The sequence below is a fragment of the Lithobates pipiens genome, unplaced genomic scaffold (genome assembly GCF_037356315.1).
Source record: "Lithobates pipiens isolate NorthernLeopardFrog02 unplaced genomic scaffold, aLitPip1_a1.2 Scaffold_25, whole genome shotgun sequence".
Classification (NCBI taxonomy): domain Eukaryota; kingdom Metazoa; phylum Chordata; class Amphibia; order Anura; family Ranidae; genus Lithobates; species Lithobates pipiens.
The window spans coordinates 64935413-64957854 of NW_027507787.1; the positions used below are offsets into that span (position 1 = coordinate 64935413).

Genomic DNA, 22442 nt, shown 5'->3' on the forward strand with positions numbered 1-22442 from the left:
CAGTATTGGTTATATGTCATTTGAAAAGCTCTGCTCAGGGTGGCATTGTGTTTGGAGTGAAGAGGGCTCAATTCCAGTGTCAGCACAATCCTACTTGAGAATGTGATACTGCGCCTATGTTATACGTTGAAGCAGGGCTTTTTTTCAGCAGGAACCCAATTTCGGCACCTCCAGCACTAAGAGTCTATTGTTGCTGAGGAGGTCTACTGTTTCTGGTGGGGATCTACTGTTGCTTAAGGGGGGTCTTATATTGCTGGGGGTCCATTTCTGGGAGAGATCTACTGTTGAGGGAGGGGTCTAATGTTGTTGGCTGCCATAAAGTCTATTGATGCTGGCTGTGAGAGATCCGTTTTTGATGCCAAGAGCCTATTGTTGCTTGGGGGGAATTTTGTTGCAGGTGGTCCATTGTTGATGGAGGACTCTATTGTGGCTGGAGGGGGGGGGGGGGGGGCTCTATTGTTACTGGCTGCAGGGGATCTATTGTAGTGCTTTTCTACTTAGCAAATTCCATACAAAATTACAAAATGATACCTGGTTCTGTATTCTCTAAAAAAGGCAGTACTGGGGATGGATGGGGTGGGGGTGAAACCAAGGAATGGTGCTCATAGGTGGGTAGGGGGTGGAGAAAAGAGGTGACTCAGAAAGGGGGAGTTCCTGCACCTATTCTCTAAGAAAAAAAAGCCCTGTGTGGAAGGGTAGATGCATTTCTTTACCCCTCTCTTCCCCCCCACTCTAGTATCCTCTCTTTGTGCAGAAAAGTCCAGCAGGTGTCTCTGGTTAAGAGATTCGGTACGCATGCATCATGTGTGGAGCAGAGGTGCCAGTTATTTTATGGTATGAGAGACACGGGAGCCCAAAAAAGCAAATAGGAATTGTAATAACAAATCTGAAATAAGTACACACAGAATTCGTTTTAATGGCTTAGGACGGGTTTATTATGGGGTAACCCCATTAATCTATAGATAACAAAATTTCACAAACAGTCTAGCCTAAAAGGCTCAGGATGACTATTTACTTAAAAACCAAGTTTTAACTTTGTCTCTCCAACCTTATGCTGGATGACCAACCCCGCTAATTAACACTGCAATGAGTTCATACACATACACATACACATCTGTCACTTCTGCTGGTGCTACAATCACAGGTGCTCTGGTATGAGCTGAAATAGGCTGGGAGCCCCCTAATTCCATACAATTACAGCTGCTCAGGGAGTTCCAAATTCTCCTTCATCATCTGCAAAAGACTTGAAAATGAGCACACATAGTCCCATGTGGAGCACTGCAGCCTCTTCCATTCTGTGGCGTTTTAGAAGTACATGTGCAGAAGCAAGTGATCGTTAACCTGCCGGTGGACATTACTGTTCATCTCTTGTGAACAACAAAGTAAACTTGCATACATTTTTTTTATATTTTACTGTTAATTTATTAACAGTATTTATTTTAGTAGAGCTTTAAAAAAAAAAAAGACACCAAAATCAGGCAACGTGTTTACCATTAAATAACAGTTACACTAGAAATTCTGTTATGTACAGATGTATAAAATGTTTGTTTATTGGGGAAGATGATCCTGGGTTGAGGTAGAGTCTTCAAGTATTAGGCCCTATGGAAGCACCTATTTTGGCATCTTCTGTCCCATGTTATTCCAACTCTTTGAGACAAATATATCTCGGCTTTTAGCCTTGGTCACTAACATTTTGCCCATGTAAAAGCCATTGAACTGCCCCACTCCATCATTTCGACCCATTGATAGAAGCATTGAAACTGGCCCTGAATAGGAGGAAACAGACAATTACATTCACACAGTATGCAGGTTAATATCAGCAATCTGATGAAGTGTTCTAGTAGTTCATGAGAAAATAGGCAGCATGTCACCGGCACAAAGTCTTCAAAACAGTAAGTAAGTGTTTTATGACCTTCTATGCTTCAAGGATATGTGGCTCAATCAAACACTATGTGCATAATACTATGAACCTTCTGTTAGATAAAAAAAGGTATTTATGATTTAATAATTTTATATATTCTATATATATATATATATATCTCTATAAATAGATATTTATAGTCCTTTAACCACTTGCTTACTGGGCACTTAAACCCCCCTCAGTCCCAGACCAATTTTCAGCTTTCAGCGCTGATGCACTTTGAATGACAATTGCGCGGGCATACAACACTGTACCCAAATGAAATTTTTATCATTTTTTCCCCACAAATAGAGCTTTCTTTTGGTGGTATTTAGTTACAGCTCGGAGTTTTATTTTTTGCTAAACAAACAAAAAAAGATGCAAAAAAAAAAAAAAAATCATGTTTTAATAGTTTGTTATAAAATTTTGCAAACGGGTCATTTTTCTCCTTCATTGAAGTGCGCTGATTAGGCGGCACTGATAGGCTGCACTGGTGGGCACTGATGGGCTGCATTGGTGGGCACTGATAGGCTGCACTGGTGGGCACTGATAGGCATAGTTAAGGCGGCACTAATAGACACAGATAAGGCGGCACCGATGGGCACAGATAAGGCGGCACTGATGGGCAAAGATGGGCACAGATAAGATGGCACGGATGGGTGGCACGGATGGGTGGCACGGATGGGCACTGATAGGTACCACTGATAGATGGGACTGATGGGCACTGATAGGTGGCACTGATAGGTGGCTCTGATAGGTGGCACTGCTGGGCACTGATAGGCGGCACTGCTGGGCACTGGTAGATGACACTGATGGGCACGGATATGTGGCACTGGGGTGCAGCACCTTTGAGGCAGATTGTGGGCACTGTGGGTGGCACTGCTGGGTGGCACTGCTGGGTGGCACTGTGGGCACTGCTGGGTGGCACTGACGGGGGCACTTACTTTTAATAAGTGTGGCACTGCAGGGGGCAGGTGGGCACTGGCAGGGGGTAGGTGGGCGCTAGCAGGGCTGGCCGTGATCGGGACTGATGTCCCGATCACGGCCGCCGGCTCCGTTATATCACATGATCTCAGGGGGCGCGCAGGCCGCTCGTACACGGGACTACGTCTATTGACGTCGTCCCGGAAAAGGAGATCCGCGCTGTAGCCGTCATTTGGCTATAGCGCGGATCTCAAGTGGTTAAACACTGGCTCATAAACTCATGTACATCCTCGGCTAATTGGTAGAATGAAACAATAGCAATATGTATTATGGCATATAGCTCATTAGTGGTACAACTCTTATGCCCCATACACACGGTCGGAAATTCAGACGGAAAAAGTCTGATCGGGTTATGTTATCGGAAAATCCGATTGTGTGTGGGCTCTATCGGACTTTTTCCGTTGGAATTTCTGATGGAAAAAATTTGAAAGCTGGATCTAAAATTTTCCGACAACGAAATCCAATCTGACTTTTTCTGATCGTGTGTAGAGAATTCAGACGCACAAAGTGTCATGCATGCTCAGAAAAAAAATTGGAGACGAAAGCTATTGGCTACTGGCCTCTACATAGTCCCATCATATGTTTTGTACGTCACCTCATTCCGAACTATTGGATTTTCCGACAACTTTGTGCAACACAAGTTTCGGCCAAAATCCATCGGAAAAAATTCAGTCGGAATGTCTGACCGTGTGTATGGGGCATTAGGGGTCTATTTTTTTATGTTTTCACACAGGATTCACATTTATCCACTGTGGCATTGGGGTTATTATACGTATATGCTAGGTGCTTTTCAAATGATTCGTGCCAGTACAAACTGTATTTTAGGGCATGGCAGCCCACTTTTATTAAACAGTATGAAAAGCTCACATAACATCAGTTGCCCACGCAGGGGTTTCTATCATCAACAGTCAATTGTAAATGCCGGGCCACCTGGTTCCCTTGTTACCAGTCCCTCTGACTGTGTTGCCCAGTTTCACTGGTTCACTTGACTCGCTTGACCTTTAGCCACAGCACCCTGCTGCATGGCCCTATCCTGGCCTCTAAATAGGGGTTCTCCTGACACCCCAATCAAACCCCACCTGACTCCTGGAGTGAGACCTCCTGTCTCCTTACTGGGGCTCCTCTGACCCCTGGATGAGACCTTCTGTCTCCAAACTGGTTAACCTGAGCTATCCTCAGGCCTCAGTATTTAATGACACCTGTACACCTGTATACTCACACAGGCTGCAGGAACCTCTATTGAAGGTTCCGTCCCACCCAATACACTTCAAGCTCCAGGCCCCGACCGGGACTACAGAATCCGGAGAAAACAAAAAATACAGCTTTCTCCGCTCAGAAAAAATAGTCTTAATGTGAATCCTGTGTCATTTTCTCCTATATTTTCACAGTGGCAGAGGCTCACATTGTCACACCATTTGAACCATTTACCCAAGACTCACACATTTTTCTAACAGGATTCAAGTGGATAAATGTGAATCTTAGGTCAATGTTGTGAGAAGCTTGTGTGAAAACATTTATGAATAGATCCCTTAGGCCGCGTACACACGGGCGGACTGTTCGCCCAACCTTGTCCGCTGAACAGTGTTTGGGCGGACAGTCCGCTCGTGTGTGGGCTTTCAGCGGACAGTTTCAGCGGACAGTTGGACGGACAAAGTCTTTCGGAAATTCCGAAAAACTGTCCGCTGAAACTGTGTTTGAGCGAACAGTCCGCCCGTGTGTGGGCTTGTCCGCTGTACTTTCGAAATGAGCGGACTGTTCCCGCTCGGAAAGTCCGCCCATTTCGAGCGCGTGTACAGGTAGGCGGGGCCCGCGAAGGAGACGTCGCGGGCTCCGCCGCCTGGAATGGGCTTAAAGGGGAACCCCAACGCCGAAAAAAATCGGCGTGGGGGTTCCCCCCAAGTCCACACCAGACCCTTGTCCGAGCACGCTACCCGGCCGGCCAGGAAAGGGGGGCGAGCGAGCGCGCCCCCCCTCCTGAGCCGTACCAGGCCGCGTGCCCTCAACATGGGGGGTGCCTTGGGGAAGGGGGGGCCGCGCGGCCCCCCCACCCCAAAGCACCTTGTCCCCATGTTGATGAGGACAAGGGCCTCTTCCCGACAACCCTGGCCGTTGGTTGTCGGGGTCTGCGGGCGGGGGGCTTATCGGAATCCGGGAGCCCCCTTTAAGAAGGGGGCCCCCGGATACCGGCCCCCCACCCTATGTGAATGAGTATGGGGTACAATGTACCCCTACCCATTCACCTGTGAAATAAAGTACAAAAAAAAACACAACACAGGGAAAAAGTATTTTATTGCACAGCTCCGGGGGTCTTCCGTCTTCGTGGGTCTTCTCGCCGGACTCCTCCGCTATGTGTGTGTAGCTCTTTTACTAGCGGAGGAGTCCGGCTTTCTTCCTCCCCGCCGCCGGCCTCTTCTCCCGACTTCGGGGGTCTTGTCCCCCTCTTCGGTTCTTCTGCCGGGCCACCGCGCCTGGTCCGGTGGCCCGGTCTTCTGTCGCCGTCTTCCGTTCTTCTGTCGCCGCCTTCGGTTCTTCTGCCGGGCCACCGCGCCTTCTTGTAGCTCTTTTACAGGCGGTGGCCCGGTCTTCTGTCGCCGCCGCCGCCTTCCGTTCTTGTTCTTCTTCTTGTTCTTCTTCTTCTCCTGGAGATGTTGACTCGACGATCTCTCCGGCCGGAATGCCAGAGCCGCGCTGTGCGGTCACTTATATAGTGACAATGGGGCGGTGTCACATGGTATATGTCACATGGGTTGGTCACATGGTGACCCCGCCCCCTTACGATGTCATAGTCCCCATGTGACATCAACCCATGTGACCAACCCATGTGACATATACCATGTGACACCGCCCCATTGTCACTATATAAGTGGCAGCGGAGCGTGTCCCTGGCATTCCGGCCGGAGAGCTCGTCGAGTCAACATCTCCAGGAGAAGAAGAAGAACAAGAAGAAGAACAAGAACGGAAGGCGGCGGCGGCGACAGAAGACCGGGCCACCGCCTGTAAAAGAGCTACAAGAAGGCGCGGTGGCCCGGCAGAAGAACCGAAGGCGGCGACAGAAGAACGGAAGACGGCGACAGAAGACCGGGCCACCGGACCAGGCGCGGTGGCCCGGCAGAAGAACCGAAGAGGGGGACAAGACCCCCGAAGTCGGGAGAAGAGGCCGGCGGCGGGGAGGAAGAAAGCCGGACTCCTCCGCTAGCAAAAGAGCTACACACACATAGCGGAGGAGTCCGGCGAGAAGACCCCCGGAGCTGTGCAATAAAATATTTTTTCTCTGTGTTGTGTTTTTTATTGTACTTTAGTTCACAGGTGAATGGGTAGGGGTACATTGTACCCCATACTCATTCACATAGGGTGGGAGGCCGGTATCCGGGGCCCCCTTCTTAAAGGGGGCTCCCGGATTCCGATAAGCCCCCCGCCCGCAGACCCCGACAACCAACGGCCAGGGTTGTCGGGAAGAGGCCCTTGTCCTCATCAACATGGGGACAAGGTGCTTTGGGGTGGGGGGGCCGCGCGGCCCCCCCTTCCCCAAGGCACCCCCCATGTTGAGGGCACGCGGCCTGGTACGGCTCAGGAGGGGGGGCGCGCTCGCTCGCCCCCCTTTCCTGGCCGGCCGGGTAGCGTGCTCGGACAAGGGTCTGGTGTGGACTTGGGGGGAACCCCCACGCCGATTTTTTTCGGCGTTGGGGTTCCCCTTTAAGCCCATTCCAGGCGGCGGAGCCCGCGACGTCTCCTTCGCGGGCCCCGCCTACCTGTACACGCGCTCGAAATGGGCGGATTTGCCTCCGCCTTACGTGGGCGAGTCCGTTCATTTCAAAAGTTGAGCGAACTGTTTGCCCAACCTTGTTCGTCAAACAGTCCGCTCGTGTGTGGGCAAGTCCGCTCATGCAAATTTTGAGTGGACTGTTTGATGAAACTGTTTGCCGAACAAGGTTGGGCGAACAGTCCGCCCGTGTGTACGCGGCCTTAGACTACTGATGTAAATATAAATGCTTGAAAATACCTGTTTTATATTGTTTCAGTGGTTTCCCAAGCAAACTGTTGATAATGTTGGTGACAGCAATGTTGGCATGCAGACCTGCACTGTATGCCATTTTAGGTTCTCTTAAATCTGCACAATCTCCTACTGCATAAATGTTGCCGTATCCTTCCACTTGAAGAAAGTCATTCACCTTAAGCGCTCCATTTCTTGCTACTTTGTCACCTAAATGACAAACAAATTGTATTATGTTATTACAAAGCAATCAGTCATGACAACATACATTTGGGTAATGCTCCAAATTGTTTCAGCATTGTTTAAGTTGTTCATTTTATTGCTTCAGAGATTTAGTCTTGGAAATTCAAAGCTATTGGTGGACTTTGGAGACATCAGCTGGGAGACTCTATAAATTTTGAGTCTCTAAAGTTGGAGCACATATATAATAGATAGATAGATTAAGGGCAGATATGTCTGGAGGGAGCCCATCCCTCCTTACAGGTATATTGACGCACTGGACACCCATGTCAGCGAAGGTATCCAGTGCATTCCCTCCCCAAATCACTAACAATACAAAACAAAAGGACAACCACCCCAACCTATAACTGGCTGCCCATTCTAATGAACCACAACAGACCAAAAACTGGAGCAGTAACAAGTTTAGCTGATGCAGCACATTGCAACACAGGTTAGTGCATTGCATTGTGGTTTGTTGCAAGGCTCAAGCATTGGGAAGGTGTGTTGATATGCTACTCACAATGAATGACACAAGGACACACCAACACATGTAATGTACTTTACTATTCATTGTAGAAATGTGTGTTATTGCAACACACTGGTGAGCATAAGCTATAATTGTTAGATGTGTTCATTTGTAATAAAGCAGTTGGTACTGAACAGGTAGTCTTGGACAGAGTGTTCACTAACAACAACCATAAACGTTTGTGGATTTCTGGCATTAAATGTTAAAAAAAAAAAAAAAAATGGAAACGCAAATACATCAGTGTTGCCAACCATCAGTATTTCTACTGGCCAGCAATTTTTTCCTGCCAGTAAAAGGAAAAAGTTGCCAGTAAAAAATATGTAAATGATCTATACAATCATAATAAAGTGCAAGTGAAGTAATACAGATAAAAACGCAAATCCTGATAGTAGCACTTCAAAAGAATCGTGACATCAAACAAATGTGTGACAGTCCATGAAAGTGCATCCAAGTGCCAACGTGTGTACAAAGAACTTGTGTAAGAGAAAAATAAATACACAGTAAAAGAATATAAAAAAATATATATAAAAAAATATCAAAAAGTAAAAAGACAATAATCCAAAAAAAGGGGGGTTCCTAAAAGTGTCTCTTAATTAGCATAAAGGACTAGTAATTCAGTTCATGCAAAAAATAAAGTGAATCCACGCTGTGCTATGTGAAGGGTTAATCCTGTGAACAACCCCGGGATAGTTCCACCAGTGATCTTGCAGCTCCTCAAACGTGGGTGCTCACACACTGAGTGCAGTGGGTACCTTACCTCACTGCTGTCAGACAGCAATATGCTCCAATATAGCAGGTGTATCTTCAATTAGGATGTATGTCATCAGTAGGTATAGGAACACTACAATGATTTACGGTGTATATCCTAAATGCAGTGTAGGTGCCCCCAAAACTTTTCCTCCAGATACTCCGCAAAGGATCACAAGTCAGACCCAAGAAAGAGAAGAAGGGGCTCCAATAGTGAAGTACGTCACACAAATTCTTTATTATAAAAAGGACCAAGTCCTGGGTACTCACATTTATGTAATAAAATTCAAACGTCTACAGCTAAAAACAACGAACGGCTTCCTCGTTCGTACCCCGGACGTCACTTCCGGTGTCCTCCTAGGCCAATCCTACGCGTATCGTCATTGATCACGTGACTTCATCAGGGACTAATGCATAGGAGGTGGACGAACGTTTAAATAGTATCTCTAATTCGCGGCCATTTTCCTGTAGTCAGTCCTGTCTATTATTATTCGCGGTCATGACTCTAGTTGCACGGCCATTTTCTTATAGGCTATAGTATCGACCGGTTCTATACGCTTCCCGGTCGTTTTTTCTTATAGATTCTAAGCCAATTTATTCATCGTTTAGACAGATCTATGTCTGCTTACATGGACTAAAGTTCAATTCAGACACCCGGTAGTTGCATTTATTCGGGCAACGACACGGGATTTCTCCACCTATATAACTCCAAGTAGCATTCTTGGTGTTAATAGAGGATTAAACACATTCACTTACTATTAAAACGACGGGACCGACAAAACATTCGTAAACTAATAATTTAGGATAGAGGATGTTATAATAAAAAGTTCATAAAAAATTCATAAAAAATGGCTTAAGACAGGAGGTAATTAATAAAACATTAAAATATTGGTACTCTCTTTAATTTATGGGTAAAAACGTATTATATCTAAAACAGTGTAGCATGGTATTTTCTAGTGTGGAGATAAAATGCCCCCGACAGTTTATTTAGCGATCATGAAGATATCAAGAAAATTGCATATATATGCGATTTGAGGGATGGATACCGGAAATGAAGTCCAAAGTTCCCATATTTCCATTTCAGTGTATCATCCTAAATACGGTAAACCGAAACAAACAGAATGTTATATGTCGTAGCACTTCAGATATGTAAAATTCCAATCCATAATAAAAATATCTAAAAGTTGCTGATAAAGCAGTTAAGATCAAACTCTATGTTGAGCCCTTGGGGTGTGAAAGTATCTAAAGTGAAAATCCATTTTGATTCTAGTTGGCTGAGTGTTCTCACTTTATGACCCCCCCTCCAATGCTTCCTGTAGGGCTCAATCCCCCAAAATGTGAGATGGGTAAGATCTTTATTATGGTGTGTCAGGAAATGTTTTGACACACTGTTTATTCAAATCCATTGATTATGTTTTTGACATGTTCCTTTATGCGAACCCTCAGGGGTCTCTTGGTACGGCCTACATACTGTAGGCCACAACTGCATTGTAGGACATACACGGCCCCTTCAGTGTTGCAGCAAATAAACTCTTTAATGTCATAGGAGTTCCCAGTACTTGTGGAGCTAAATTTGAGTCTTTTTTCAGGTGGGCGTTTTGTTTTTGTACACGCAAAGCATCACTTGCATGGAAAGAAGCCTTTTCCCGTGAAAAAGGTCACACCATTGTATGGTGGGTCAGGGACGTTCCTGACGATCTTATCCCTCAATGTCGGTGCCCTTTTGTACACGAACTTTGGATATTGGGGTAGAAGATCTTTTAGGTGCACGTCTGAGCGTAAAATATACCAGTATTTTTTAATAATCGCATCTATTTTCTTATATTGGGCATTATAGTTCAGTATGATTGGTACTTTGCCAGCTTCCAGCTTGGGAGTTTGTTTGTCTTTAATCATCTCCATGCGATCCATGTTTTTAACTTCTAGGATCTTCATTCTAATTTCTTCATCCTTATATCCTTTATTTGTGAACCTTTGGCCAATCTTCTCTGCTTGTGTAAGATATTCTTCAATTTTTGTGCAATTTCTGCGCAATCGCATCAGCTGCCCTTTTGGGATATTGCACAACCAGTTTTTGTGATGGCAGCTCACAACTGGCAGGAAGCTGTTCTTGTCAACATTTTTAAAGTGCGTTCTTGTGCGTAGGGTTTCATTTTCTTGTAGGATTTCTAAATCAAGAAAAGAGATGGATTCCCTATTAACTACCCATGATAATTTGATATTCCTGTCGTTGCGATTCAGTGTCTCCAGGAATGCGGTTAAGCTATCTATATCACCTTTCCAAAATAGGAGGATGTCATCTATGTACCTCTTATACAGCATTAGCTCTTCAGGTTTGCCAGGTAGTACCACATCCTCTTCCCATTGAGACATAAAAAGGCAAGCTACACTGGGCGCAAACTTAGCTCCCATCGCAACTCCAGTTTTTTGGTAGTAATATTCGCGGTCGTACCAAAAATAGCTGTTCTTAAGGCAAAAGTCCAAGCATTTCACTAAGTATTTTCGCTGAACGCATGGCAATGTACTATATTTCCTTAGGCCCCACTTCACAGCCTCACACGCTTGGTGGTGCAGGATTACTGCCCATCCCTCCTTACAGGTATATTGACGCACTGGACACCCATGTCAGCGAAGGTATCCAGTGCATTCCCTCCCCAAATCACTAACAATACAAAACAAAAGGACAACCACCCCAACCTATAACTGGCTGCCCATTCTAATGAACCACAACAGACCAAAAACTGGAGCAGTAACAAGTTTAGCTGATGCAGCACATTGCAACACAGGTTAGTGCATTGCATTGTGGTTTGCTGCAAGGCTCAAGCATTGGGAAGGTGTGTTGATATGCTACTCACAATGAATGACACAAGGACACACCAACACATGTAATGTACTTTACTATTCATTGTAGAAATGTGTGTTATTGCAACACACTGGTGAGCATAAGCCATAATTGTTAGATGTGTTCATTTGTAATAAAGCAGTTGGTACTGAACAGGTAGTCTTGGACAGAGTGTTCACTAACAACAACCATAAACGTTTGTGGATTTCTGGCATTAAATGTTAAAAAAAAAAAAAAAAAAAATGGAAACGCAAATACATCAGTGTTGCCAACCATCAGTATTTCTACTGGCAGCCAGCAATTTTTTCCTGCCAGTAAAAGGAAAAAGTTGCCAGTAAAAAATATGGCTGTGATGTTCAGCTCGGTCCAGAGCCGGCCGAGACCATCCGAGTCCCTGCTACAGTGTGTTTGGCAGCTCTGGTGGAGGCGGTGTCCGAACATGTCATGTGATGTCATGGTGAAAGGGAACCAAGCAGAGCCACCAGAGCCCCGTGTGTGCATCTGCAGGACAGGAGCAGGGCAGGTCAGGAGTGGGACTGTCAGTGCTGTTTAGACTGGAGTGGACTGAAGGGACCAACTTCATGTGTGTGTGCCTTCCTATTCTAATTTATTGCCCTCCTGAGCCCTGTCCCTGAGCTACTTACTATATCGAAAATAAAATAAGAAATATGTTTTTTGCCCCAATCTCTACTTTTAAATTGATAATTGTATATTGTACTTGTTTGTAGCCTAAATAGTAAAATTTGCTCTTAAAACTGTAATTTTGTAACTTTTGGCAATGCCAGTAAAAACTTGGCTGTGCCAGGAAATTTTGGGTGTCATGTCAGTAAATTTTAATCTGGTAGGTTTGCAACACTGAAATACATGCAGGTACAGTATCTACAGGCAAGCACACAGTCAGGCCGCGTACACACGGGCGGACTGTTCGTCCAACTTTGTCCGCTGAACAGTGTTTCAGCGGACAGTCCGCTCGTGTGTGGGCTTCAGCGGACAGTCTGACGAACAAAGTTTTTCGGAATTTCCGTAAGACTGTCCGCTGAAACTTGGTTTGAGCGAACAGTCCGCTCGTGTGTAGGCTTGTTCGGCAAACTAAGTCTCGCGCATGCTCAGAAAGAATTTACACGACGAAGGTTGCATTGCAGTGTATCGGACGCCGAATTTCTCGTCCCGTCGTACGTGCCGTTCACGTCATCGCGCAAGTTTTCAGCGGACTGTTCGTTCGTCGTGTGTGGTCAAGTCCGCTCATGCAAATTTTGAACGGACTGTTTGTCAAACTGTTTGACGAACCTAGTTGGGCAGACAGTCCGCCCGTGTGTACGCGGCCTTACTCTAAAACAGAACTGGCATAGTAATAAGCCTAGGTGTATGGGGAATTGAAGACCCACCAACCCCTTTGATGGTCATCAGCAAAGCCTGGCCTGGAACTAGGGACATGCTCTTAAATTTGATGCTTTGAGAGTTCATTGCTGCCTATGAACAGCACCTCCCATTAATGTACACCTGTACTTGACTGTTTTGCATGCACACCAGAAAGTATGTCAGACAGTCATCCACAGATCAAACACAAGTGAACACGAGATGGTGGATACAGATTGTCAATGGGTCAATCAATTTATCACAAGAAATGCTAGCTATGGTTCAGCAGCACTCCCCCAAACCAAGATTAGAAATGGGTGGGGGAGTTGAGAATCTATGTATACAGTATACAGTCTAGTGCAAACACCAAACAAACGTCCAAGAGTCCAACATTTTTAATGATATCATTGGACCATAGCAGAGAAAAGCCAACATGTTTCCGGAGCTAAATAGACTCATCCTTCATCAGGGCTCTAGAATTTTAACTGTGCTTCAATAGACTTAGATAAGCAGATGCCGGTGAATCTTGCACAAGGATTTGCATATGTTAACACCTTCTAAAAACCTTTTAATCAGAAAACCACAGTACTGATTTGTCTGGTTTTCAGTCCATAGGTCCATTTGTCTGAGTCCATCCAACCAGTTCCCTACCGCCATATTGTAAAATGACGGCGGCAGGAACTGTTCCTCCCTCCGGGTGGGGGTCATATGACGTCCTCTGCTTCCCGGCATTGTGAAGAGCGTGCGTGTGCCGCATCTCTGGGGACCTGGTGCGCGTGCCTGTCGGCCGCGATGTCCGCTGGGCAACAGTGATTGCCTGGTAACAGATCCACGCCTTGTGAGAGGAGAGGAGAACTGAACGGATGTTCCTTGTACAGAGGAACACTGATCGGTCTCCTCCCCTCATCAGTCCCCTCCCCCCACAGTTATCATCACTCCCTAGGACACACATTTAACACTTGCAGCGCACCCTAGTGTTAGCCCCTTCCCTGCCAGTCACATTTATACAGTAATCGGTGCATTTTTTTATAGCACCGATCACTTTATAAATGTGAATGGTCCCAAAATAGTGTCAAAAGCGTCCGATCTGTCCACCGAAATGTCACAGTCACGATAAAAAATCGCAGATCATCCCCCATTAGTAGTAAAAAAAAATAATAATAATAAAAAAAATGCCAAATCTATCCCCATTTTGTAGACGCTATAACTTTTGCACAAACAAATCAATATACGCTTATTGGGATTTTTTTCAACCAAAAATATGTGGAAGAATACATACATATCGGCCTAAACTGAGGGAAATAATTATTATTATTTTTTTTTAAATGGGATATTTATTATAGCAAAAAGTAATAAATAGTGTTTTTTTTTCAAAATTTATGCACTTTTTTGTTCATAGCACAAAAAATAAAAAAACGCAGAGCTGATCAAATACCACCAAAATAAAGCTCTATTTGTGGGGGGGAAAAATGATCAAAATTTTATTTGGGTACAATGTCGCATGAGCGCGCAATTGTCATTCAAAATGTGACAGTGCTGAAAGCTGAAAATTGGCCTGGGCAGGAAGGGGGTGAAAATGCAATGTATGGAAGTGGTTAAGCACAGTCAAAATTCTTGAGCTCTGATAAAAGGGGAGGGAGTATTTGGCCACAAACATATTGACATTTTTTTTCTGTTATTTCTCTGAAGGACAGAAGTTTGTGAATTATGTTCATTGTGTTCTTACACAGTATATAATGCTTATAAAACTCAATAAAAAGATCTTTAAAAAAACTTTGGACTCTTGTTGGACGCTCTCTTTGGACTGTATATAGTCCTGCACAGATGTACCCTTTTTTTAAATTGTGTCTGTGGGATTCAATTAAACAAGTATTCGGTAAAGGGGCTACTAGTAGCTCCAGTAGATATTAAAGTCTTCCCAGCTTTGTAAAATCTTCATTTCAAAAGTCAGGACCTGGGGGGTTGTCAGCTAGAAGCCTGATTTGTTGCTAGGACAAGAAAACCATTGGATGCTCATTCCCAGCATTACAGATGTGAAAACCAATTGTTTTTCCAACCTATCAACAAGTCAGGATGTGCGGTTTACAAACTACCCTGTTTCCTCAAAAATAAGACCTAGCGTGATTGTCGGTGATGGCTGCAATATAAGCCCTACCCCCCAAATAAGCCCTAGTTAACCACTTGACCACTGGGCACTTAAACACCCTTAATAACCAGACCAATTTTCAGCTTTCGGTGCTCTCGCATTTTGAATGACAATTACTCAGTCATGCAACACTGGACCTATATGAAATTTTTGTCCTTTTTTTCACACAAATAGAGCTTTCTTTTGGTGGTATTTAACCACCTTCAGACCGGACCATTTTGCTGGTAAATGACCAGAGGTCTTTTTACAATTTGGCACTGCGCTGCTTTAACTGGTAATTGCGCGGTCATGCAATGTTGTACCCAAACAAAATTTGCGTCCTTTTCTTCCCACAAATAGAGCTTTCTTTTGATGGTATTTGATTGCCTCTGCGATTTTTATTTTTTGCGATATAAACGTAAAAAGACCGCAAATTTTGAAAAAAAATGATATTTTCTACTTTTTGTTATTAGAAAAATCCAATAAACTCAATTTTAGTCATACATTTAGGCCAAAATGTATTCAGCCACATGTCTTTGGTAAAAAAAAAGTCAATAATTGTATATTTATTGGTTTGCGCAAAAGTTGTCACATCTACAAACTAAGGTACGTTTTCTGGAATTTACGCAGCTTTTAGTTTACGACTGCCTATCTCATTTCTTGAGGTGCTAAAATGGCAGGGCAGTACAAAACCCCCCCAAATGACCCCATTTTGGAAAGTAGACACCCTGAGGAAATTGATAAGTGGCATGTTGAGCCCATTGAATATTTTATTTTTTTGCCACAAGCGATTGAATAATGACAAAAAAAATTTTTTTTTTTTTTTTTTACACAAAGTTGTCACTAAATGATATATTGCTCACACATGCTATGGGCATATGTGAAATGACACCCCAAAATAAATTCTGCTGCTTCTCCTGAGTACGGGGATACCACATATGTGGGACTTTTTGGGAGCCTAGCCGCGTACGGGGCCCCGAAAGCCAAGAACCGCCTTCAGGTTTTCTAAGGGCGTAAATATTTGACTTCACTCCTCACTACCTATTACAGTTTTGAAGGCCATAAAATGCCAAGATGGCACAAAACCCCCACAAATGACCCCATTTTAGAAAGTAGACACCCCAAGCTATTTGCTGAGAGGCATGTTGAGTCCATGGAATATTTTATATTTTGCCACAAGTTGCGGGAAAATTACAAACTTTTTTTTTTTTTTTTTTTTTTCACAAAGTTGTCACTAAATGATATATTGCTCACGCATGCCATGGGCATATGTGAAATGACACCCCAAAATAAATTCTGCTGCTTCTCCTGAGTACGGGGATACCACATATGTGGGACTTTTTGGGAGCCTAGCCGCGTACGGGGCCCCGAAAACCAAGCACCGCCTTCAGGCTTTCTAAGGGCGTTACAGTTTTGAAGGCCATAAAATGCCAAGATGGCACAAACCCCCCCCAAATGACCCCATTTTGGAAAGTAGACACCCCTAAATTTAGGGGTACACTAGTGAGACTAGGTAATAAATGGCGGGTGCCCTGAAACTATAAAAAAATAACTAACCAATCAGCGTCACCTGTAACAGTTATATGGTGATCACTGGTGAAAGGGTTAACTAGGGGGCAATCAGGGGGCTTTATGCGGTAGTATATGGGGGTCCCTGGCGCTATAAAAAGCTGCGGCGAACCTAAATACCTACCTGCCTAACTAGTGTCACCTGTGACACTAATACAGCGATCAGAAAAACGATCGCTTATTAGGCTGGGTTCACACTGGAGCGATGTGGGAACGCCACGAATCCGTGGCGGGTTCCCGCATCACATGCCTCCCGGCGGCAGTTCACACTGCCCTATGCGAACTGCTGGGAGTGTCAGTGAAATGTTAATGACACCCCCAGATCAGTTCGCATATCGCAGTGCGATCTGCAAACTCGGATCGCATGGTGTGAACACCCATGCGATCCGATTCTGCTGCGGACCAAAAAAAGGGTCCCGTGCGAGTTTGCGGCGGGTGCGGCGGGTGCGACACGAATTCAGCCATACTATCTGTATGGCTGAACTCGAATCGCACAGAGATCGGATGTGATTTGCACTGCAGTGCGGTGTGAATCACATCCGTTCTCATAAACCGCTGCAATGTGAACCCAGCCTTAGTGACACTGGCGACGGGGGGTGATCACGGGGTTAAACCTTTATTGGGGGGGTTAGGGGGGTACCTTAGAACTAAAGGGGGCTAACCCTAACTGCCCTAACAGTTATTACAGTCACAAATGACACCCGCCGGGTGATCAGGGGGTTAAACCTTTATTAGGTAATAAATGGCGGGTGCCCTGAAACTATAAAAAAATAACTAACCAACCAGCGTCACCTGTAACAGTTATATGGTGATCACTGGTGAAAGGGTTAACTAGGGGGCAATCAGGGGGCTTTATGCGGTAGTATATGGGGGTCCCTGGCGCTATAAAAAGCTGCGGCGAACCTAAATACCTACCTGCCTAACTAGCGTCACCTGTAACACTAATACGGCGATCAGAAAAATGATCGCTTATTAGGCTGGGTTCACACTGGAGCGATGCGGAAACGCCACGAATCCGCGGCGGGTTCCCGCATCGCATGCCTCCCGGCGGCAGTTCACACTGCCCTATGCGAACTGCTGGGAGTGTCAGTGAAATGTTACTGACACCCCCAGATCAGTTCGCATATCGCAGTGCGATCTGCAAACTCGGATCGCATGGTGTGAACACCCATGCGATCCGATTCTGCTGCGGGCCAAAAAAAGGGTCCCGTGCGAATTTGCGGCGGGTGCGGCGGGTGTGGCGGGTGCGGCGAATGGCTGAACTCGAATCGCACAGAGATCGGATGTGATTTGCACTGCAGTGCGGTGCGAATCACATTCGTTCTCATAAACCGCTGCAATGTGAACCCTGCCTTAGTGACACTGGCGACGGGGGGTGATCACGGGGTTAAACCTTTATTGGGGGGGTTAGGGGGGCACATTAGAACTAAAGGGGGCTAACCCTAACTGCCCTAACAGTTATTACAGTCACAAATGACACCAATGCAAAAAAAAAAAAAAAAAAAAGCAATTGGTGTCACTGTGAGTGGGGGGGCAGGGGTAATTGGGGGGTGAGCGGGGGGTAAAGGGGGGGTGTGAGTGTGCCTGGCATGTTCTACTGTGTAGTGTAGTGCTTGTGCAACTCACCGATGCTCTCTCCTCGGTGCCGGAACGAAAACTACCGACACGGAGGAGAGAATACATCACTTCCTCTCCTGTGTTTACATTACAGGAGAGGAAGTGATGTCACCGGACAATTTCATTCGCCGGGAGCGATCGCGAGGGGGTGGCCATGAATGAATGGCCGTCCCCTCGTCCGGGATCGCTCCCGAACGAATACCGACCGCCGCAGGCACCGGGCGGGGGCCCGATCGGGCCCCCGACCCGCGGGAGGCAAGGGACGTACATGTAAGCCCTTATGCCTGCCCGTGCCATTCTGCCGACGTACATCGGCGTGCGGCGGTCGGCAAGTGGTTAATCACCGCTGGGTTTTTTATTTTTTGTGCTATAAAAGAAAAAATACCGAAAATTCTGTAAAAAAATGAATTTTTCTTTGTTTCTGTTAGAAAATTTAGCAGATTAGTAATTTTTTCTTCATAAATTTTGGCCAAAATTTATACCACTACATATCTTTGGTAAAAATAAGTACAAATTGGTGGATATTATTTGGTCTTTGTGAAAGTTATAGAGTGCACAAGCTATGGTGCCAATATCTGAAAATTGATCACACCTGAAGTACTGACGGCCTATTTCAATTCTTGAGACCCTAACATGCCAGAAAAGTGCAAATACCCCCCAAATGACCCCTTTTTGGAAAGAAGACATTCCAAGGTATTTAGTAAGAGGCATGATGAGTTTTTTGAAGTTGTCATTTTTTCCCACAATTCTTTGCAAAATCAAGATTCTTTTTACTTTTTTTTTTTTTTTTCACAAAATTGTCATATTATCAGGTTATTTCTCACACACAGCATATGCATACCACAAATTACACCCCAAAACACATTCTGCTATTACTCCCGAGTATGGCGATACCACATGTGTGAGACTTTTACACAGTGCGGCCACATACAGAGGCCCAACATGCATGGAGCGCCATCAGGTGTTCTGGAGCACCCAGGACAATTCTGACATTTCTCTCCTACATGTAAAAATCATCATTTATTTGCTAGAAAATTACATAGAACTCCAAAACATTATATATGTTTTTTTAGCAAACACCCTGGAGAATACAATGGTGGTCTTTGCAACTTTTTATCTGGCACGGTATTTGCGCAGTAATTTTTCGAATGCTTTTTTTTGGAAAAAAAAACAGTTTTGTGCTTAAAAAAAAAAAAAAAACACAGTAAAGTTAGCCCAATTTTTGCATAATGTGAAAGATGAAGTTACGCTGAGTAAATAGATACCTAATATGTCACTCTTCAAAATTGCACACGCTCGTGGAATGGCGCCAAACGTCGCTACTTAAAAATCCCCATAGGCGACGATTTACATTTTTTTTACTGGTTATATGTTTTGAGTTACAGAGGAGGTCTAGGGCTAGAATTATTGCTCTCGCTCTAACGTTCGCAGCGATACCTCACATGTGTGGTTTGAACACCGTTTTCATATGTGGGCGGGACTTACGTATGCGTTCGCTTCTGCATGCAAGCACATGGGGACAGGGGCGCTTTAAAAAAAAACATTTTTTTTATTGTTCATTTTACTTTATTTATTTTAGTTTGACATTTTTTTCCCCAAAAATAATTTTTTTGATCACTTTTATTCCTATTACAAGGAATGTAAACATCCCTTGTAATAGGAATATGGCATGACAGGTCCTCTTTACAGTGAGATGTGGGGTCAATAAGACCCCGCATCTCACCTCTAAGCTGGGAAGCCTGAAAAAAAAAAAAAAAGATTCTGGCTTTGATCGTATTAGCGATTCGGTAGAAGCACCGGAGGGCGGCGGGAGGGGGGGGGGGGTGTCTATGGCTGGGTATTGCAGGGTATCACCGACTATGGCTGGGTATCTCAGAGTATGGCTGGGTATCTCAGAGTATGGCGTTGCAGAGCATTGCAGGGTATTGGCGGGTGTTGCAGAGCATTGCAGAGTGTTGCAGGGTATTGGCGGGTGTTGCAGAGCATTGCAGAGTGTTGCAGGGTATTGGCGGGTGTTGCGGAGTGTTGCGGAGTGTTGCAGGGTGTTGCAGAGTGTTGCAGGGTGTTGCAGAGTGTTGCAAAGTGTTGCAGTGTGTTGCAGAGTGTTGCAGAGTGTTGCAGGGTGTTGCAGGGTGTTGCAGAGTATTGCAGAGTGTTGCAGAGTGTTGCAGAGTGTTGCAGAGTGTTGCAGAGTGTTGCAGAGTGTTGCAGGGCGTTGCGGAGTGTTGCAGAGTGTTGCAGGGCATTGCGGAGTGTTGCAGGGCATTGCGGAGTGTTGCAGGGCATTGCGGAGTGTTGCAGGGCATTGCAGAGTGTTGCAGGGCATTGCAGAGTAATGGCAGGGCATTGCAGAGTAATGGCAGGGTATTGCAGAGTAATGCAGAGTAATGCAGAGTAATGGCAGGGTATTGCAGGGAATCGAGGGGTTAATTTTCGGTGAGCAGCGATGTGGGCACTGCAGATGCAGCCCACATCGCTGCTGACACCGATCTCTTCCCCCTCCGCTGTACCGATCGGTACAGAGAGGGGGAGGGAGGAACCGGCGTCATAACATGATGCCGGCTTGTTTACAAGTGATCACTCCGTCATTTGACGGAGCGATCACGTGGTAAACGGCCGCGATGAGCGGCCGTTTACCGTGATGCGCGGGGTCCACTGGACCCAGCGGTCACGGATGCTCTCGTGTGCGCGCCCCAGGGGCGCGCGAGAGCAGAATTCTGGGAGACCGTTAATTAACGGCCTCTCAGAGTAAAACAACCGCCCTGAAGCCGTTAATCGGCAATGGGCGGTTGTTAAGTGGTTAAAGTCCTTGTAAGTCTTATTTTCAGGTTAGGACTTATTTTTGGGGAAACAGGGTAGGGCTTAATTGGGGGGTAGGGCTTATATTGCAGCCATCACCGACAATCACGATAGGTTTTTGGGGAAACAGGGTAGGTATTTTTTAGCCATGCCCCTGAGGGGTCCCAAATGTCCTAATCATTTTACAAAGCTGCAGAGATTGTTAAAATCTACTGTTCCCCCTGACCGCATAGGCTATTTTCTGCAAACAAGTGAACTTAGCCTTTAAAATAAATTTCTGCACATGCATTACAGGAAAGCATATACAGCGTATTAAACATAAGCTTGTGCTTTCCTGTTACATTATCTTCTAGTAATTTTCTTCATCTTGATCTCTATACAGCCAGATCTGTTTCTTTACAGTATAATTTGTAGGAAGAAACATCATCAGAAAGCATACATCCGGTACCCTACAACCGAGAATTGTGCTACAACTTTTTATACCCTCTGTGTACACCGGTGTACTTACCAAATACATTGATGTAACAAGATGAATTTATCTTGATTCCTGTACAGCAGAGGAGCAGGTCAGCAGTGATCACCTCAGGATCCTTATCCAAATGTATTTCCATAGTGTCTTGAACCACATTTGGTGTCAGTTCATCCAAATTCACAACTTTCTGGCCTGGGTGATCAGAACGGTTAACAGTTATTTAGCAAAAAAAATATTCTAAGCAACATACATGGTAATGAAATTATGCCCAAAGCACAGAAGCTCTTATGCCTCACTTATCAACCCAACATGCTGTAAATAGTAGTATATTAGAATATGCAGCCATCATTGCATTTTACTACACAATTTGTGTTATTTTCAATACCAATCTGAAATGCACACACAACCTACATTATCACTATTTTCTAGGTCAAAGTATTATGGGACCAGTTTTAATAGCAATCTCCTAACTCTTTAAAGCCCTATCATGATAAACCCAATTTTTTTCCCCACAAAAAATGAGTATGGCTATAGAAGGGGGTGTTAAACCGGTTACCCAAGAAGCGCTCTGATGTGGTCTACAACCTCCTGCTCTGGGATGATGGGTTGGCAAGCCCAGATCGCGGGTTGCTGATCCGCCATCCTACAGCATTAGTGTATGGAGCCGGTGCCGGAGGAAGCAATTGGCTATGGATGGGACAGGAACTGCCTAAGCTGATGCTCCCTCTATAGCGCCAGCTCCTGTGCCAGGCCAAGTGCACTTGTTATCACTCCCCCTAGGACAGTAACTTTTCTAACAGCCAGCGAAACTGAAAGTTAAAAAGGTCAGTTTAATAAATATCACAGTTTAGCGAAGAGCATAATATACATTAAACACCACAGTTTTGCAATGGGCATATATAAGCACTAAAGAAAAAGGGTTATTAGGCCGCTTTCACACTATTCCACAGGCACAGCGCAATGCCCCTGCGGGTTTGCTGCGCTGAGCCATAAGCTTCTCTTATATCCCTTTGGGTTTGGTGCGCTCCTGAATGCAGGAGTTTTGGTGTGCTTTCAGAAAGTGCACCACACCAGCAAGATATAATAGAAAGCACAGCTAACCTGCAGGTGCACTGCGCTGTACCCGCTGTGCTGGTAAACTGCAGCACATCAGTGTGAAAGCAGCTCTAGGCCCCTTTCACACAATCGGTCTGATCAGGTCCACCTGTCCGTTTTCTTTTTGCAACTGTGATTAAACAGCGGGTAAACATCTAATAGGATTTGTACCTAGTAAAATGAAGAGCCTGATTGCTGTT

The 22442-nt window shown here is 45.1% G+C and overlaps 1 protein-coding gene across 3 annotated transcripts in view; it reads right to left on the reverse strand.

Moving 5' to 3' along the window:
• Positions 1–911: 911 nt before the first annotated feature.
• The window catches only part of AIFM2 (AIF family member 2), a 76396-nt gene continuing 54865 nt past the window's right edge, over positions 912–22442 (reverse strand). For 2 of the 3 annotated variants that reach the window (XM_077454568.1, XM_077454567.1), the window contains exons 7-9: positions 21184–21339; positions 6885–7085; positions 912–1766 (exon numbers count right to left, since the gene is read on the reverse strand). In XM_077454568.1, the coding sequence (XP_077310694.1) occupies positions 1612–1766; positions 6885–7085; positions 21184–21339 (512 nt within the window). In that variant the 3' untranslated portion in view covers positions 912–1611. Of the gene's footprint in view, positions 1767–3699; positions 4413–6846; positions 7086–21183; positions 21340–22442 lie in introns of those variants that run through there. The other variant, XM_077454569.1, reaches the window with a different exon arrangement.